General features: G+C 35.4%; 1 protein-coding gene across 2 annotated transcripts in view; it reads left to right on the top strand.

Moving 5' to 3' along the window:
* The first annotated feature begins 483 nt into the window (after positions 1-483).
* LOC142338720 (uncharacterized) overlaps positions 484-21063 on the top strand; it is a 284910-nt gene continuing 264330 nt past the window's right edge. For both annotated transcript variants that reach the window (XM_075388607.1, XM_075388606.1), the window contains exons 1-3: positions 484-599; positions 1759-2042; positions 5664-5798. In XM_075388607.1, the coding sequence (XP_075244722.1) occupies positions 597-599; positions 1759-2042; positions 5664-5798 (422 nt within the window). In that variant the 5' untranslated portion in view covers positions 484-596. The remainder of the gene's footprint in view (positions 600-1758; positions 2043-5663; positions 5799-21063) is intronic.

Genomic DNA, 21063 nt, shown 5'->3' with positions numbered 1-21063 from the left:
TTTTTTATCGATTCCGCTCATTCCGGTCAAATTCCGCTCATTCCGCTCATCTCTTGCATTTTTTGAGCGGAATTTGAGCGGTCTCCTCGACTTGGGTACCGATACACAATTATACAGAGTAGAAATATAAAAAAAGAGACAAAAAAGTTTTTTGAACGGCCTCACTACAAAACATAGACTAAAATGAAATCCTTCTACGTGAATTTACCTCATATGACAAATAAGAAATGAAAGCATTATTTTGATTTTCTATGCACGAAAAAAAATGTAGGAAAGATTTTTGTTCCTGCTGAGGTTCGTTATGTCGTTTTATGGTAACTGACAAACCATTTATTATGTTACTAGTTTTGCTAGGATCCATAAAGCCATGTATGACTATATATGACTTATAAATAAGATTCTTATTCGACTTATTTGTTTGATTACTAAGGTATTGTTTGAAGGTGTTTAACGGAGCAGCTCATTCATAGTGTTCTTTTATTTGTTCAGCATTAAGAACATCGACAATCAAAGAACCTTTCTATTTACATTCAAATTGGCAAATCGTTCATACTAGTTAAGATTTCAGTCTCCTGATTAACTACCGATATACAGAAATGGTTAGTAGATTATTGATAAAAGCAGTCTTTTTCACAATACATTTTGAAGCCTTTGTTATCTCAACATCTATTTCCAACAATTTTTTCAAGTTTTTTTAAGAATATCGAGTCAATAAAATGCTTGTTTTTTATCCGCCCACGGAGAAAAATAGATTTTGATAACTTTTAACTAAATTGTAAGAAACAAGCGAAACGTTCGCACGTAATGTAACAAGAACTGTACAAATTGAAAAGTTGCTGTCACCAGCAGCTGATTTTTTTTCACAATACCTCCGATAAGCTCATAGTCGTCGTGTCCCAGGATGATGGAGCCACCTGTCTGGCCACACAGACCTGATCGTGGACCTCAATTTCCAGAGTTTGATTATTATTTTATAGTTATTTAATTTCGTCTGCTGAAAGAAAAATTTGAAACGCTTTTGTCGCTTTTTGGATTACAATCATTTGACATCATAAAAGTAAGCAAAAAGTAAAACCTTTACAAAATTGCCAACAAATTTAAAGACCGGAGGGTTAATTGGTAAGCTCTCAAACGGAGTCAGCGTTTAGCTGTTCACGGCAGAATCCTCTAAATGTTTTCTTTTTGATGCATAAATTATTAAAAAAAAACATAATTTAAATTAGAACTTTGAAAACTTTTTGTTTTTTTTTAATTTCGCTACAAGCAAAAGGGGAGCCGACCCGTCAGCGTCAACAGTCACCTTGAGGTTGGCAGCAAAAATCAAAATGGGAAAATATGAGTCATATTCTGACGTCATTACATACATCAGGACGAACCTCAGCTTCGCGCGTTTGCATAGCGCCATACTCTGACTAGGTGGCCAACCAACAATGCGCCATCGTCGTGTTTTTGAGAATTCCATTCGAACATGTTATATTAGCAAAGAGGTTCTTGTTGTCCTAAATGACCTTACATATTCAATGCTTCATTTAAATTAATTTTGTTCACCTTTTCTCACGCCTACTGAAGCCATCTATATTTATATATGTTGCTCTGATGTTTGACTTCTGAGTTTTGTAGGAGTTTACTTGCCTCCCCTGAGTTGGCCAGCTTCCACTAAAATGGGAAGGTCTGTCTCATAATTGGCAGGTTTTTCAAAATTAAATCTGTTTTGATGAGTCTGTCTAGTAACAGTGACTGTTCATTTCTAAGTTTCAGCTCACGCCTTCAGTCACCATGTGTCGTGGCCTTTTTGCGCTTGTTGCGTTGGCCGCCTACTCGATGGAGGTTGTGGAGGCAGAAGATTATTCATACATATGTGAAAACAGGTTGCTCAACTGCCTGGAGTTTAGGAATTATACGATTCCGGGAAATGCTCAAGTATATCAAGTTTGTTCGTCTGATCACGACTGCCAGATTGCATATAACAATTCGTATGTCTCTGCAACCGAGATACTATGCTGTGACAGTACTTACTGTGACCACTACTGTGATCCCAAAAGGCAAGGTTTACCAAAAATACCAAAATTTTGAATTGTTTATTTCTTTCAGGTCTCAAACTAATTTAGATTTGCAGAAAGTGATAATTGACGTCTTGTTCGGGCCACCAGAAAGTTTTGCGACTTGAACAAATAATAACAAAAAGTCCACGACTTTAACTTAAACATGTAGGACTTTTCATGCTGTGTGCAAGGAAAATGATTTGACATACTTAACGGCAAAAATTTGTTGACATAAGAAAGTTTCTGTCTTAGCGACATCATTAGCAACTATCTAGGCATGTTCTCAAAGAATTTCAAAGCAAAAAAGTACCCCATCCAAGTAATCGATGGTTTCATCTGAAAAGTAAAAGACAACTTGTATGCTTTCCCAGTGAAATGAAATTTGAAACATCTTGATAAGAAGCTTATTAAAACTCGATAAAAAGTGATAAGATCTTGCTAAGATTCTTGGTACGTAAACTTCAAGTTAGGTACGGACATGCAAGATATTCAAGTAATAAGATCTCGATAAGATAAACAAAAAAGAATCTTCAAGATCTTCGCAAGATTTGTCAAGTCTTAGGGATTTGAAAACAAGAATTATTAAGATTGTACAGGAACTGTCGGAAAATTTTCTCTAGTCCATTAAAAAATCGGCATTGCAATTTTCCAGCATGATCTGTGTGGGTTTTCCCTCTTCCTTTTTTCATTCCGGACTGGGATGAAAAATATATAGGAGAATTGAGTAGAGCACTAGGTAGAAAAACTTGGCTCAAAACGCTCTCTCCATAACAAAAAAAATTAAACAAAACAAAGCACCCAATCAAATATACTTTATTTCAAATTCAAATATTCGGAATAATCAAAGACTGTCATAAGAAAACCTAACTTTTTTCATAGGCAAGCTATAGCAAAAATTATTTTTGTCCTACACTCTAACTACACTGGGGATACTCCATACCGGGTTTGGTTTGACTTGGAAAACTCCTTGACCGATCAAAATACTTTTTAAAAATTTCGTTGTTCGCCAAATTCGGAAAAAGTTCCGTACAAAATTCGTATGATGAACTTACTTATTTCCTAGGCAAGCTATAGTAAAATCTTATTTTTTTACCTTCTACCTACACAGGAGATACTCCATACCAAGTGTGGTCTGAATTGGACAACTCCTTAACCCGATCAAAGAGACCTGTTTTTAAAAATCGTTATTCGCAAAACTCCTAAACTTCCGTATGAGAAACCTAACGTTTTTCTTAGGCAATCTATGGCAAACATTTTTTTCGTGCTCCACTCTTCCTACACTGTAGATAGTCCATTTCGAGTTTGGTTTGATTTGGACAACTCCTTGACCCGATCGAAAAGACCTATTTTTAAAATTCGTTATTTGCAAAACTCTCAAGTTTCCGTATAAAAACCTAACTTTTTTTACTAGGCAAGCTATAGCAAAATGTCTTTCTGTTATACTCTTCATATACACAGGTGATACTCTCTAGCAAGTTTGGTTCGATTTGGACAACTCTATGACCCATTCAAAACTACTAAATTTCAAAATTAATTATTTGAATTAAGAGCAAATTTCCGTATGAAAACGTAACTTTTTTCGGAGGCAAGCTATACCGAAAACTCTTTTTCGTACTACACTCTACCTACACACTGGATACACTTTACTCAGTTCGGTTCAATTTGAACAACTTTTTAACCCAATGAAAATGACCTATTTCATAGATACTTATTCATAATTATTCGGAAATAATAGTAAATTTCCGTTTGAGAAACTAAATTTTTTCCTGGGCAAGCTATAGCAAAAACACTTTTTGTTTTAAACACCACATACACTGGGAATATTCTATGCCGCGTTTGGTTCGATTTGAACAATTTTATGACCCATTCAATAATACTATATTTCAAAATTAATCATTTGAATTAATCGCAATTTTCCGTATAAAGAAAACTTAACTTTTTTTGTACGCAAGCTATTGCAAAAATTCCTTTTTTCATACACTCTACCTACACGGGGAATACCCCATATCGAGTGTGGATTGATTTGGAAAAGTTCTTGATTCGATAAAAACGACATCCATTTTTTTAATAATTTATTCAAAATTATTCGGAAATAATAGGAAATTTCGGTTTGATATACTAATTTTTTCCTAGTCAATCTATAGCCAAAAGTTTTTTTTGTTTTACACTCCACACACAGGGGATACTCTATGCTACGTTTGGTTCGTTTTGAACAACTCTTTGATCCATGGCAATGTGTTCAGAACTATTTTACAAATTTGTTTATGAGTAAGGTTTTGGATCAAATTAATACATATTAATATTGCTGCTAACTTTAGTAGCTCTAGGTTCACAGTGGAGCTTGAAGTCAAAAATTGTTGCAAAAAAGAGCATTTTGTTGCTTAATGCTTTTCTGATCCACTTTATACGAAGTTTCTTAGATAACAAGATGATACCAAAATTTCTCCCCTATATTAGGCTCAATACGGGATCCTGAGAGCCTAAAAATGAGTTAAATGTTCAATACTGATACGCGAAGGACAGTTTTAACGCTAAACCTCAGCATAAAATCAAGAAAAATTTCTAATTGTTGCGAAGTCTCCTCTAAAATTAAATAAGTTCGGGGCTAATTCAGCTCTATCGCAATCCTGAAAACAAGGTTCTTTAAACAGTTTCTGTCCTTTGGATAGAAAACAAAGAAAAAACAGCTCAAAGGATGAAGTTAATTGCCTTGCTTAGGAAGCTATCTAATATTTGCAATATTTTTGCGAGACGAGATTTTGAATACATTTCTGGAGTCATTTTTCAGAAAGCTCTTGAAAACCTTTTGAGAGCTAGATCAATCAGCCTTGATTGATTGAATGCTGTTTTTTCTGGCCAATTCTTACTTTCATATGTCTTTATTATAGCAACCAATTGAAAGATTATATTGAAAACCTAACTATATATCGTAGGTTGTGTTTGATCCATTTTATACCATAACTTTAAGATTTTAAGGCTCAAGATATTAATTTTTTTACCGGGACATTTTTTACGCAACTCTATGCATCAAAAAAGTATCTAGAAAGTTGTGATTTGGTTTGTTTTCTCCTAGATATACGCATATAAGCATTAGTACAACGAGCAGTCTTTTAGTAACGGTTTGCAATCTTTTCTTAACGGTTTGCATTATATATTCGTTTGGAGCTAGAGCCGCTTTTTCTCAAACAAAAACATTAGAGTGGAAAAAAACATTCCCAAAAAAAAAGGTTTTGAAACCATTTTCATCCTTTGCTTAAAAAACATTTAAAAACAGCTTGAGAGATTAAGATATTTGCCTCGCTTTTAATTAAAAAAAAAACTATTGTTGATACAGTTTGCCCCAATTTTCAACCGTTAGTTTGATTCGATAAATGTCTTATTTTTCATCATATATGCTTAAAAACGCTTTTTCTATGTGTCAAATTTTATCAAGATCTTAGCAAGTTACGACAAGAGAACTTCTTGACATGAAATGATAAGATCTTGTCAAGATCGTATCAAGGTGTTTCAAGAATATTTTGCTATCATGGTCTTGGCAAGAGGTTCCAAGTTTTGCAAGTGTTTTCAAGTTCTTGTATGACATGGCAGGGTGCATCAAGATTCGTTTCAATGGGTTTTTAGAAAGGCGAAATACAAATATCTGTGCATAGATGACAGTGATTGCCAGATCTACCAAGAAGAGTACGGACAGGGTTCAGGCGAAGCGTGTTTTATAGACAACTTCATGTGTGGTATCGACAACTGGAGTTTAGGAAAGTATGTCTATTTTACAGATAAAGTACAGCAGATATTGTTCAACAGAATGATAAACACTTTGCTCTGTATATGCGCTGAGCTACCAATCTTTTTAGTCGAATGAAAAAATATACAGCGAGATAAGGCAAGAAATTGGAGCATTAGAACATATAAATCATAGGTTGCGATTGTGAGATTATGAACATCTCTATAATAAACAAAAGGTTCCCTCTATTTCTCTATTTCAATATTTAAGAAAGGAGTTGCTTAAAGTAATAATGGGAGTCACAGTTTTCAAATTTGTTTACATCGTAAGAAATGTTTTGCAAACGCTCGTTTTTTTCTGCAAACGGGCAACAAATTAATCAAATCAGACAACCAGGTAAAAGTTAGAGAATATATGAACACTTGACTCCATAAGAGCATGAAAAACATACATATCCGAGATAGTATTAGAAACTTGGGAGATTTAAAAATCGATCTGTTACCAAACAGCTTTCGGGGCAACTTTTGTGACAGTCTGGGCTCTGTTCACATGAAATTAAGGAAAAGACCCTTGCTTAAGGGTGCAAACTAAGCAAATTTTATAGATAGTTTTCTCCTTCTTTTGCCAATTAACCTGCTCAATGGCGCCTCAGGATAAAATCTGTAGATTTCTCTACTGTTTTGTCGATATGTCAGCCTACTTCATATCCATTAGTACTCCAAGTGTAACTGAATTAACGCGCAGACATAATTACCAAATGTTTCTTGAATTAACATCTCGCCTTCTAGTGAAGCCTAAAAATTCATTAAAATCCCCTTACTTTTAATCAAATGAATACCCGGGTTGCCCCATCTTAGATACCATACTTAAGACCATTTATGGTTCCATCCACGGAGGGCCAAATTTTCGTGTATGATCTTACCATGGTATCCAAGATACCATAAATGGTCGGGTGTATGATATCTAAGATAGCCATTAATGGAAGCTCTATGGTATCCAAGATAGCCATTAATGAAACCTCTATGGTATCTAAGATCACCATTAATGGTAACTCTATGGTATCCAAGACGGCCATAAATGGAATGTGCATGGTATCTAAGAAAACCATTTATGGAAGGTTCATGGTATTCAAGAAAGCCATTAATGGTCGGTTTATGGTTTTTAAGAAAACCTTTTATGGTGGTTATATGGTTAATAGGAAACGAAAACTGCAGGAGAAGGGTACTGAAAAAGTAACTGGCAAGACTTTTGTATGAAAACAGTATAAGGCTAACAAGGGAAACCAGCCACGTCAAAAACCATGAATTGAAGCAGCTAAGAATCCTTAATCAGTTTGTATCCTAATCATGACTTTTCATTGAAAAAAACTGATTTCGTAGAATTTTTTTTTCGTCGTGCCATAATAACGTTAATTTCAAGGTAAAAAATTAAAGTAATCATAGTTTTTTCTTGCATATGTTCTCAAAAAGACTGAACAAAATAGACATAATCATCTTACAATATCGTTGTGATCCTGATATCCTGAGTTTTTGAAAAAAACTGAACCTAATCTAAAATATGGAATAGTTCCTCAAGATAACAGCAAAAAAACAGCTTGAGAAGAAAGAACTTCACTGGTAATAAGGACTCTATTAAAAGTCACCTCTATAAACGGACTTTGTTACTCAAAATCATTTATAGGTATCATATACTGATCAAAGCCCCAAATTTTAATAACTTGAAAATAAAGAAAACTTCGAATAAATTTTCAATTATCAACAACAAAATTGAATCTTTGAAAGGTTAATCATGCTCAAGACGAGAAAGCAACGGGACGAGAAAATGCATATCATTGACGTAGATGTGATGAAGTTTCTCGTGGATCGCATCTACAAACAGCGTGTACACTTTTCTTGTTTTCTCAACTTTGACGAATGAATATAGTTCACAAGAAACAGGCGTTGGGCATTTTGTCGTTTGAACAACTTTGAATTGGTAAACACCTATCATTTCAGCTCCATTTTTGTTGAAAAACAAACGAATCTGACCAAAACGCAGTTTGTTATTGTGTTTGAAGGAAATGAAGCTGTTAAACGAGGAGGAATGGGCAAGAGAATCTAAATGGAACGCAGAGGACTGGTAATTGCTGTAGAACAGGTCCCCTGCATTGCACAAGTCGTCGGAACTCCATTGCTAATTGCACATTTACGAACAAATTTCGATGTTTTTCTGAGAGAGTTGCAGTAGTCCGAAAGTTTGTCATGTCGAACACTCTCTCGCAAAGATTGTTTATTCCGATGGTAGCGCTCAATTATCAAAGGTAAATGATTGACCGAACCGGTGAACTTGGACTGCAGAAGGTAGTTCGCAGATTCAAACATCATTGAAGAGGCGCACCACAAAGGACCGAATTGCTTCACTTGCCACGCCAAATGCATCAGGGAATGAGTATTCGCTGAAAAAACAACGTCCGAATACTGTGCCTTCGTTTTTTCCAGGAAATCAAAAATTAATCTCTCAGCTTCGTCAGTATGTTCTGTAGACACCATTAGTAGTCGAATTGAGTAACTAAGTAGTAGAAATCTATTGTAGATGTCTTCATTGACAGAAAAACTGAAAAGAATTGGTCCGATGTAGAACAACCACGCTCTGTATTCATTGGCTTTGAAAAATTCCAGATCTTTGAGCGTTCGAACACTACGCTTGAAATCGGAGGTCAACTAAAAACAAATTTGAGATAATTTATCTGCCCAGAAGTCAATTTTCAATATTTTTAATTGTTCTCACCTTCAGGCCTTGTATGAGGGAGTTTATGCTTGCAATATCTGTCTTCCTGGTTTTGTCAACAATAACTTGCATCATCACTTTAGTGACACCCAAATAAACTTGATGCATTGCGTCCACTGGTGCAGCTAAAGGCAAATTCGGTATCAAATCGAATAGTTGACTTTTCCCCTTGACACCTTTGAATGACTTCAATCTCTGGCGTTCAAGTATTCGAAGGCACTCATTGTGTATCTCAGCGGTTCTCATTTTGAATCGTTTGAATGGATAATATCGGATTCGTTCTTGTCTTTTGGTCTCTACCAGGCATAGCGTGCAACCATAGGTGGCGAGATGATGATGCATATTCAGCATAGATGCGGTTGCTGGCATATCTGACACCAGAAGTACAACCCGATATCTCACAGTGAAGACATGGCTTTGAAACTTTACGGAAAAATCAGTTTGCAGATCGTTCTTTATGACCTGAAAAAAATGTCAGATATACTTTTCGTTTTTAAATATATGTATTAGAGAAAAACTTACGTGAAACATCTCGTCCCAAGAAGGCTTGTTGTTACCAAACCACAATGCAGCTAGAACAATATTTTCGAACAGAGACCTTTTCACGGGTGGGAAAAGAGCTATCGCAAACCATACAGGCCACAACGATTTACTCGACGACTTCACGAGCCGCACACCATCTGAGTTCATAATGAGGAACACATCGATAGTTTTTGTGGCAAAGTTAAAAGCTGAAGGTAGCTGCAAATCACTGTGCTTCTCGTGGTTCGAATCGTACGAATAAAAGAGATTAATGTTATCTTTCAATAAAGTTTGTAGCTCTTCAACAAAATTCAACTTGATAAATTCGCCATCTCCATTCTTTTTCACGACTGCCGAAAGCGCAAGTTTATTTATATGAAATTGTTTTTTTATGGTCTTGAAGCTGGGAAGATCATCGCGAAAACTCAAAATTTTTACCAATTTGACCCAGTCCCTCGCTTCCGCATCAGATTTGCCGTGCTTTGCTGTGATAGCATTGACGCAAAGCCTGAAGTTGGCATCTGAAGCAGGCTCGAGTTCGTTTGAAGAAGAACCGTCGGCAGACGAAACACTTGCGTCGTCCATATCAGCGTTTATGGTCGACACATCGTCAATGAAAGGCAGGGGTGGGTGAACAACTTGCGGTGAAGAAATCTGATTGTACGCTGCTAATTGCCTGTTATCTGCATCGGACAAAAGTTCAACAGATTGTGTGGTCTCTACTGAAAAGTCTGAAGAGGTCTCTGCATCTGAACTGTCGGAATCGAACGCCCTTAATTGTGTTCGAGCTCGCATTCGCTTGCAATCAAAGCCAACAAAATTTCATCTCCTTTTTCTGATAAATCGAGACCTTAAATTGGCTTTAACTGTTTTTGCTGGGGTTTTAGATAAAGTTGAACTGCAGGAAGAGTAGTAGTAGTGTTATTCTGTTTGTCAACATGAGGGCACAAGCAATCACTATTCTGCTCTCCAAAATATGACTCGCCGTAAAAAACCGTTAATTCACTCTCCGGATCGATATCCCGGATTATTTTCAGTTTTACGCATTTACGGTTTTTCCAATCCTTTACTTCGTACTCGCAATTAGGAAAGCAGGAATGATTCACGAACCTGACAGAGCCGACCATTATTCGCGACAAATTGCAAAAATCAGTCGGCTTAAAAACTGAAATTGGCTTAATTTTGTCTTCATCTTCCGTATCAATCTTTTCTAAAGCTGCCCAAAGATTTGAGATTAAAGTGTTTGACTGATAAGCTTTAAGTACAGTTTCACCAACATAATGCAAACCATAGCCACCAAAACTATCCGGCCTAAACTCGAACTTGTTTTCTTTCGCCTCAAGGTAGCTTTGTCGCAGCAAAGAATCAAATTTTTTGTAAAGTGCATTATTGGTAAGTTTTTCTGAATATTCTGACTCATTTATTTTATCAACCATAGACTGCACAGGTAAATTGTCTCGCTGAACCAAAAAAGATGTAACATGAGCATCGCACTGAGCCAAAATTAAGCTTTTATTCTTGTATTTCATTTCATCTGAAAAAATTCAATGGTGAACTCCTTTATACCTGTCGATTCATATGCAAAAACAACTTTGTTTTGGTTGTACAAAACAGCTTTTTATAATGCGAGTTCAATATAACAGCTCGACTTAAAACTCACATAAAGAATGTGTACAAATGAACATCAAACAGAAGACGGCAGAGTTATTGTTTCATTAGAGAAACTATCGTTTACATTAAAAACACAAAAAATTACCTTTGACAGCAGGAAATTACAAATCAAAAATTGCCTATTAATTAAATCGCAGCTGAGTTGGCGAAAAAAGGGTTGAGATCTTGCCAGTGAGAGTGACGATCTCATTTTCTTCTAAGATCTAAGCCCATTTGGTTTGCGGCATTTCTGGCTTCACGAAAGGCAATTTCCGATTGTCTTGGATATTTCGCTTTGACAACCTCTGAAACAAAAACAATAAATCAAAGCCGGGATAATACATCACACAGATTTTTAGATAGAATAAGAGTCATTTTAAATGAACACTTGGGTCTTTCTGCAGAACGCTCCAAAAAAATTTGTTTCAAACTTTTTCAATCTAGGCATTCAGATTTAGCAGGAAAACAAATTTACTTAATTTTGCTTATATAATGAATATAATGAAAAATTTCCTAAGCCTAACTTTCGAAAGCTTCCTCCAGGTGCTCGTCAACTTTTTCCCGCATTTTGGAGAATGACCGTTGATGTCCTATCATGTGAGTAGTAAGCAGGCAGTCAGAGTTTTCTCCGAACATCTTTTCCCCTAACTTGCGTCCGAATTTCGATGGCTCAGGTCCCGCTTGCAGCTCCATTAAATTGAAACCATTCACAATTACTGGTGACGCGGATCGATCGTTACTGGCAGCTGCACCTTCACCGAACATGTAGTGTTGGAGAGAATCTATAAACTCGCGATTCGATGCTTTTTCTTTAATGCGAAGCTGCTTAAGGTTGTTTTTATGCTCTTCCAATACTGTGTCAACTGAAGATACAAACAAATCGACTACTGGGTGTATCAAAGATCCAACACTAGAAGGCACTTCAGAGCTTGCAACGTTTACGCCGCTGGGAGTTACTACATTGCTGGCGTCAGTAGCTTATTCGATTAAACTCGCCTCAATTAACTCTTCCTCGTTTTCAGATTCAACGAAAGCTCTCTTCTTTTTCAAAGTTGACGTTTTTGATAAATTGTTTGCTTCATTTTCTTCGTCCTCGGATTCGAAACGAGCTCTTTTGACCCTCTTTGAATCTGGCAATTTTGCAAAGAACACTTCAGCTTCCTCTTCCGAAGAGAACACTTCGCTCCTGTCGGACTCAGACATTGGTCTGAAAAGGTGAAACATTTGACAGGACAAATTCTAGATAACGTTTCACAATAGGAAAAATTTTCGTTAACTAGTAATTAGGTTCCAGAATTAAAAAACGAGGTGTGATTAGGCAATTTTTCCAAAAAAATTGACAAGGAAACCTTAAGATTGAGTGTTCCTCTTCACTGTCGAATATTTCCCAACACTTAGGTCAAAAGAAGCAACGAAGATCAATTATTGGGAAACGTTTCGTTTATAAAACGATAGAGAGCAAACATGGTGAAAGTTGAGAACTATTAAGAAACAGCAAAAAATGCAGCCCTAAGAGAGTTTCAAGAGACCTGAACTTGCAGTACGAAAAGCAAATATATTGAGCGAATTAGAGCAGAACTTGTTTGTGTATAAAAACGTATAGCACTAGTTTTCTCATTTTGTTTTTCAAATTGAGAAATGTTCAATATGTTTACATCAGCACAATTTATGACTGCGAATTAACAATAACAGCACATTTTATAAAGGCCAAAGTTATCAAAATAAAGTAGTAAGAATCCGGGTACAAAAATGTTTGGTAATCCTGATTAGGTATGAAAAACTTTAAGTCTGCTGGAGTTGAAGCTGAACTAAGCAACGAAAAACAAACATAATAAAAGTTGAGAGGAGAAACTTTATAAATAGGAGCAATAAATGCAGCTGTAGGGCAGTTTCAAGAGAATTGAATACATCGGTAGCATAAAAACCGACTATGTGAAAAGAAGCAGAAGACAATTTGTTTGAGTATAATAAGTTAGAGAGCACTAGTTTTTCATTTTGTTTCGCAAATTGAGAACTCAATGTGTTCACAACAGCACAATTGATGACTGCCAGGAAACAATATCAGCAGTTCTGATGACAGCCAAGATTATCAAAGTATAGAAATAATCTGAGTACAAAAAAGTCTGGCAACGCTTAAGAGCGAATTGCCTTGCCCTCTTTTGGACTCCACAAGACATTAGTTGTTCAAATCATTGACTGTAGGTGGTATATTTTCGGCATCACGCTTCAAAATTTTTGTAGGGAAACGCTGCCTCATTTCTAGTCCATACTGGTTTGCTCCTTCTCGGTTGCAGCTTGAATGTCATTCGAGAAGTTTCGAGCAATGCAATCTCTGAACTTCTGTTCGAGATCAGCATCGCACGGAGTTCTTGCGCCTTTTTTTGACAATTTAGGACCAATCCTCTCGTTGATTAGTTTGCACTTATCACCTTCTCCGAAAGCAGCTGCTGCTACAGTTCGCCCAAAAGAAGAAGGTCCGCTATCTGGAACTAGTGTCATGAGGTCCAGATCTCCAACCCAAATACTATCTCCCTCGACACGGCTTGGTATTGGGTTCGATTCCGACGAAGCACTAGAAGGACGCGCTTTCTTAATTAAGGTTGTTAACTTGGCGCGCAACAGCTGATTTTCCTTTGCCATTTTTTGTGTGTGATCCTCCTGCAACTTCACAGCCTCTTTGAATTTTGTCTGGAAGGCATCAACAAGGGCTTTCATAGCTCCTTCCATTATTGGTTTCGTATTCTAAAAAGCATTGGAAAACAGATAAAAAAAACTGAACCGTTAACACAATCAAATTGATTCTAACTATTTAAAAAATTGTTTGCGAAATTTTTGCAAAAAATATTTTTGGTTATCTTGCTTAGATGATAAAAAAAACTACCTCTACCGGAGTTGAAGTTGCACCTAATGTTACAACAGGATCTTGTGCCCTGATATCTTTATCATCAACAGAATCATCGAAACGCAGCTTTTTGTTTGGAGGAGCTGATTTCCTTGAATCAGAAGAGCGGTTCTTCTTCTCTTTTGTCTTAGGGAGGACTGGCGCTTCGTAACGCTCCAATGACGCAACCTCACTTTGATCCGCATCACTGAACAAAAAAAGCTATCTTTGGTTTGACACGACAAAGAATTTTCAAAAGCTTTCTACAAATCTCTAATGGATTGTGCAGATATTCTTAATAACAATAAGCAAAAACATAGTTACTACGAATTTTAACTAACCCATGGTAGCTCACATCTGTCAAAGATCTATCAGCATCTGCAACTTTTTTTGCAATTGCAGCTTCTGCTCTAACCACGTCAGCTTTTAACACTATGCCACTCAGAGAAGCTCTTATGGGTACATTCTTGTAACGAATTTCCATCTTGTCACCAATACGAAGTTCTAATTTCTGTGCTAGAGTTGTTCCCTCCGGCCACCTACAGCTGTTGTATTCTATTGGGAAAGCATTCGTGTCCCCTTTGTAATAGAGGAGCCATATTTTCCCCTTAACACTTTTCTCAAGTTTCTCGTTTTCATACAAATCGGAGTGTAGCTGAGAGTTAAAACCTTTATTTGAACGCTCTGTTCGTCTTGGCTCACTCATTTCTGAAAACAAAAGAATTGTGATTATTAAAAAATACGATTTAGAAGCTAGGATAATTGAGCATTACCAATTCGATTGAAAAATTTCTAAATGGTAAACAGGTAAAGTGGCAATGCTAAACAAGAAGCCATTTAACCAACGCTATCTCAGATAATGTGAGTCTTTTGTTAGTCTTCAAATACAAGATAACCAACGAAAATCTTCTAATACAAGGCAACCAACGAAAACTTTATTTTCTCTCAAATTGTATCTTCCAAACCATAAAATTGCGCTCTGTAAAGTTTACATGATGTACTCAGAATTTAAACATCAGATTTTCTCAGCAACGGGAATTTTTTATTGCAGTTCATCTTAAGGCGACAGTTCATTTAACTCAATAATAATGAGGTCCAAAGAATTTCGAATTGCACGAGGTGCACAGCAATTTTTACCTATTACTTCAAGACTGCATTTTATGTCCACTGAAATAGGGCATTTTTCAACAATATATAGAATCAGAGCACCCAAACTGTAAACATCGGAGCACCTTTTAGTTTTACAGAGCTTATCATTTCTCAGCTCAAACTCAATTTGCTGATATCTTCTATTATACAATTCTCGTTCCACAGCATCAAGGTTGTAAGTGACAGCAAAATCTTCTAACGTTGCTTTACCGAAGTCAATAAGCTTTGTAGTATCGGGTGAGGCCAGAACATTGCTTGCGTGAATGTCAAGATGCAGAATTTCTCTAGAATGGAGGAACATAAGTGCTTTCGATATTTCAGTTATTCGCTTTATCCAATCATTTTGTATACTTCCGAGAGCGTGCTGTTTCACAGAATATGCGAAAAAACGCTCCATTACGAGACCTTTTTCATCGTTGTGATAACCATAGAGAAAGGGGAAGAACATTTGGTTAGAGTCCATCGGCTCATCAAAAATTTTCCTAAGAATTCGGCCTTCGAGAATCAAATCTTCTTCTGCTCCTTTTTTAGCGATCTTTACAACACATTGAATTTTTTGTTTGAAACCAAAAGACCCAGCGTACACTTGTCCAAAAGATCCAGAGCCCAGGCAGCGTTCGTGTCGTACTTTAAAGTTGCTGACACTAAATTGTGACACAGCTGCAAGTCGCTTAATAACGTTTCTCCTCTGAACCCGACCATCGTGGTTTTCATTTTTCTCGGATTGCATTTTAACGCAAAACCTTTGAGGTCTGCCATTGTTTAGTACACTCTAAAAAACAATTTATACAATTATTCTAACTTTCTTAAAGAGATTATTTCCAAACGAAAGAAAACTTTACCAATATTAAAACGGAAAGTTTTTCTAGATATCAGATGTTCAAAATAATTCTGACAAAGGGAACGGCCAGAACAATTACTGTTAAAAAACTTACTCTTGATTGCAAGCCAGATCTGCCTTTGAAACGAGAGATCTGCACATTGAGCCTTGAAATAGTCTCTTTTGCTTCCTTCAGCTCCTCTTCACAAAGGTTTTGCCGCTTCTTTAAAAAACCAATTTGCTTATCTTGATATTTTTTCTTTCTCTTCACGACGTTTTCTCGACTTCTGCGACCTCTTTTACGCCTACAATTATCTTGATTTTCTTTTTCCATAACACTCTGGAAACAAAACTAAGACTGTTTTCGTAGGCTAAAGGAGATTGATAGGACACCACTTTTATTGACCGAACACCAACCAACATAAACCAATCTAACATGTCAAGAAAAATTAATAAGTGGCTCAAAAATTAAAAAAAATAACAATTCCTTTCAAAAATATAACTTTTTTATTTTTTAGCTTTTTTTCTGATAAGATAGCACATGCAGTTTTTCAGCCGCGTAAGGCAGCTCACGAAACACCGCGATCACTATCTTTACAAAAAAAGAAAATTGATTTACAACAAAGGTCTGAGTAACAGACAAATTGGTCTTGATCTTTATAGTTGAAATACAAACTTTTTTGTAGGAACGTAAAGCAGATCATTCTTTTTTTATTACAAACTACATAATAATGATCGGATAGAACTTCACTGTTTTTGAAAAGACTAAGCAAAAAAGTCGATATTTCCAAAAGATATATCTTTTTTGTTTGTAGGAATATCAGGCGGACCAAGGACTTGCAGCAAAATTTACATACTATTAGTACTACTGGTTCAAATTTGGGAACTGCAATCGAAACCGGAAAAAAACAAAATACTTTAAATCTTTAAAAGTTCGGAAAGTTGTTGATTTTTGAGAGAAGACTTTTTGACATAAAGAAGTTTTGCTTTACTAGACCCAATTACAACAAATATGTTACTTTTATCAATCTTAAGACATCTACTCATGATCTACACAATAGGTTGTGAAGGTCATCTGGTCTAATCGGAGAGATTTTAAGCAAAAAGGCTCTATTAGAGAAGCAAAAAGTAGACCAAAGTCTTAAGTTGCTAACATAAATAAAATAATCAAATCACATTTCTATGCAAAGCATTCAATTCAATGAACATCATAATTGTGAGACACGTCAAGAAATTGTCAAAAATCAACATAAAACAGTCTAGCATTTCGAGAAAAAATTAAAAATGAGCTAAAAAGTTTGGAAAGGACAATTTCTTTTAAAAAATACAATTTTTTTTATTTTCAGCCTTTCTTTTTCTGATAGGATAGCAAATGCAGTTTTTCAGCCGCGCAAGTCAGCTTACGAATTACCGCAACTGCTATCTTCACAAAAAAAGGAAAACTGAATAATAAAAAAGTGCTCAGTAACAGAAAAATTTGTCCAGTTCTTTCTAGTTGAAAAACAATTTTTTTTAGTAACGTTAGGAAGACCATACTTTTTGTGTTACAAACTACACAAAACTGTTATTTGAGCAATACGATTGGTTCAACATTAGGGTCCGATATATAAACGGGTTTATGATCCCATAGAACTTCACTATTTTCGAAAAAAGACTAAACGAAAGGGTCGATATTTCCAAGTGACATATCTCCTTTGTTTGTAGAAACGTCTGGCGGGGCAAAGATCTGCTGTAAAATCCACATAATACTAGTACCACTAGTTTATCCTACGGAACTTCAAAAAACCCAAAAAAAACACGATTCTTTAAATCTTCAAAAATTCGGAAAAATGTTGACTTTTGAGAGGTTTTTTTGATATTTAGAAAAAGGTTTTGCTTTACTAGACCCAATTACAACAAACATGTTAATTTTATCAATCTTAAGACATCTACTCATGAAAATTAATAGGTCGTGAAGGTCATAAGGTCAAAACGATGTCAATTTAGAGTGACTTGAAGAAAAAAAAAGCTCTATTTAAGAAGCAAAAAGTAGACCTAAGTCATCTAAGTTGCAAACACAAATAAAATCATCATATCACATTTCTATGCGAAGCATTCAATTCAATGAACATCATAAATGTGAGACACGTCAAGAAATTGTCAAAAATCAACATAGAACAGTCTAGCATTTCGAGAAAAAATTAAAAATAGCTAAAAAGTTTGGAAAGGACAATTTCTTTAAAAAATACAATTTTTTTTATTTTCTGCCTTTCTTTTTCTGATAGGATAGCAAATGCAGTTTTTCAGCCGCGCAGGTCAGCTTACGAAACACCGCAATTGCTATCTTCACAAAAAAAGTAAAACTGAATAATAAAAAAGTGCTCAGTAACAGAAAAATTTGTCCAGTTCTCTCTAGTTGAAAAACAAACTTTTTTAGTAACGTTAGGAAGACCAATCTTTTTGTATTACAAGCTACAGAATACTGTCAGCCTGGGATGTCAATTCATCATATCGGTTCAACTCTATGATCCGACATTGAACAACTCACTTTGAACAACCCCTTGACCCGATGAAATTTCTATATTTTTGAAAATAGAATAAGCGAATAAGTCAAAACTTCCGATTGAAATACGAACTTTTTTTCTAGGAATGTTAGGCGGACTATTCTTTTTGCATTACAACTTAAATGTCACTGGTAGTCAGGGATATCAATTTGTTTCACTTTGAACAACCCCTTGACCCCATAAAAATTCACTATTTTTTTGAAAAAAGAATACGGAATAAGCGAATAAGTCGATATTTCCGATTGAGATACGAAGTTTTTTTCTAGGAAAGTTAGGCGGACCGTACTTTTTGCATTACAACTTAAATAGTACAGGTAGTTTGGGATATCATTTTGGTTCACTTTGAAAAACTCCTTGACCCGATGAAAAAGACCTATTTTTAAATATAATTAATCAAAATTATTCGGAAATAATAGCAAAATTCCGTATGAAATACTAACTTTTTTCCTGGGCAAGCTATACCGAAAAATCTTTTTGTTTTACAATCTAGTTACCCATGGGATATTCGATACCGAGTTTGGTTCGATTTGGACAACTCCTTGACCCGATGAAATTTCTATATTTTTGAAAATTGAATAAGCGAATAAGTCGATATTTCCGATTGAAATACGAGTTTTTTTTCTAGGAAAGTTAGGCGGACCGTTCTTTTTGCATTACAACCTAAATAGTACTGGTAGTCTGGGATATCAGTTTTGTTCACTTTGAACAACTCCTTGATCCGATGAAAAAGATCTATTTTTAATTTTAAAATTCGTTATTCGCGAAATTCGCAAATTTCCCAATGAAAAACTAACTTTTTTTCTACGCAAGCTATAGCAAAAATTCTTTATCTCCTACACTCTACCTACACAGGGGAAACTGCATACCGAGTTTGGTTCACTTTCGACCACTCTATGATCTAACCAAAAAGACCTATTTTTAAAAATATTCAAAATAACTTATTTGAAATAAAAGCGAATTTCCGTATGAAAAACTAACTTTTTTGCTAGGAACGTTAAGCGGACCATTCTTTTCGCATTACAATCTAAATAGTACTGGTAGTCTGGGCTATCAATTTGGTTCACTTTGAACAACTCCTTGACCCGATGAAATTTCTATATTTTTAAAAATAGAATAAGCGAAAAAGTCAAAATTTCCGATTGAAAAACTAATTTTTTTTCTAGGAACGTTAGGCGGACCCTTCTTTTCGCATTACAACCTAAATAGTACTGGTATTCTGGGATATCAGTTTGGTTCACTTTGAACAACTCCTTGACCCGATGAAAAAGACCTATTTTTGAAATTATTTATTTGAAATAATAGCAAATTTCCGTATGAAAAACTAACTTTTTTCCTAGGCAAGCTATACCAAAAATTCTTTATCTCCTACACTCTACCTACACAGGGGAAACTGCATACCGAGTTTGGTTCACTTTCGACCGCTCTATGACCTAATCAAAAAGACCTATTTTTAAAAATATTCAAAATTACTTATTTGAAATAAAAGCGAATTTCCGTATGAAAAACTAACTTTTTTGCTAGGCAAGCTATACCAATAATTCTTTTTGGTTTACAATCTAATTACCCATGGGATACTCGATACCCATTTTGGTTTGATTTGAACAACTCCTTGACCCCATAAAATTTCTATTGTTTTGAAAATAGAATAAGCGAATAAGTCGATATTTCCGATTGAAAAACTAACTTTTTTTCTAGGAACGTTAGGCGGACCATTCCTTTTGCATTACAACCTAAATAGTACTGGTAGTCTGGGATATCAATTTGGTTCACTTTGAACAACTCCTTGACTCGATGAAAAAGACCTTTTATTAAAATTCGTTATTCGCGAAATTCGCAAATTTCCGATTGAAAAACTAACTTTTTTCTAGGAACGTTAGGCGGACCATTCTTTTCGCATTACAACCTAAATAGTACTGGTAGTCGGGGATATCAATTTGGTTCACTTTGAACAACTCCTTGACCCGATCAAAAATACTATATTTCAAAATTAATTATTCGAATTAATCGCAAATTTCCGTATGAAGAACTAACTTTTTTTCTACGCAAGCTATTGCAGAAATTCTTTTTGTTTTAGACTCTAGTTACCCATGGGATACTCGATACCGAGTTTGGTTCCATTTGGACAACTCCTTGACCCGATGAAAAAGACCTATTTTTAAAATTCGTTATCTGCGAAATTCGCAAATTTCCGATTGAAAAACTAACTTTTTTTCTAGGAACGTTAGGCGGACCATTCTTTTTGCATTACAACCTAAATAGTACTGGTAGTCTGCGATATCAATTTGGTTCACTTTGAACAACTCCTTGACCCGATGAAAAAGACCTATTTTTAAAATTCGTTATTCGCGAAATTCGCAAATTTCCGAATGAAAAACTAACTTTTTTCTACGCAAGCTATAGCAAAAATTCTTTATCTCCTACACTCTACCTACACAGGGGAAACTGCATACCGAGTTTGGTTCACTTTCGACCACTCTATGATCTAACCAAAAAGACCTATTTTTAAAAAAATATTCAAAATTACTTGTTTCAAATAATAGCGAATTTCAGTATGAAAAACTGACTTTTTTGCTAGGCAAGCTATACCAATAATTCTTTTTGTTTTAGACTCTAGTTACCCATGGGATACTCGATACCGAGTTTGGTTCCATTTGGACAACTCCTTGACCCGATGAAAAAGACCTATTTTTAAAATTCGTTATCCGCGAAATTCGCAAATTTCCGATTGAAAATCTAACTTTTTTTCCAGGAACGTTAGGCGGACGATTCTTTTTGCATTACAACCTAAATAGTACTGGTAGTCTGGGATATCAATTTGGTTCACTTTGAACAACTCCTTGACCCGATGAAAAAGACCTATTTTTAAATATACTTAATCAAAATTATTCGGAAATAATAGCAAATTTCCGTATGAAATACTAACTTTTTTCCTGGGCAAGCTATACCAATAATTCTTTTTGGTTTACAAT

The sequence above is a fragment of the Convolutriloba macropyga genome, chromosome 4 (assembly GCF_964194025.1).
Source record: "Convolutriloba macropyga chromosome 4, txConMacr16.3, whole genome shotgun sequence".
Taxonomy (NCBI): Eukaryota; Metazoa; Xenacoelomorpha; order Acoela; family Convolutidae; genus Convolutriloba; species Convolutriloba macropyga.
This window is presented reverse-complemented; position numbering and strand designations above follow the sequence as displayed.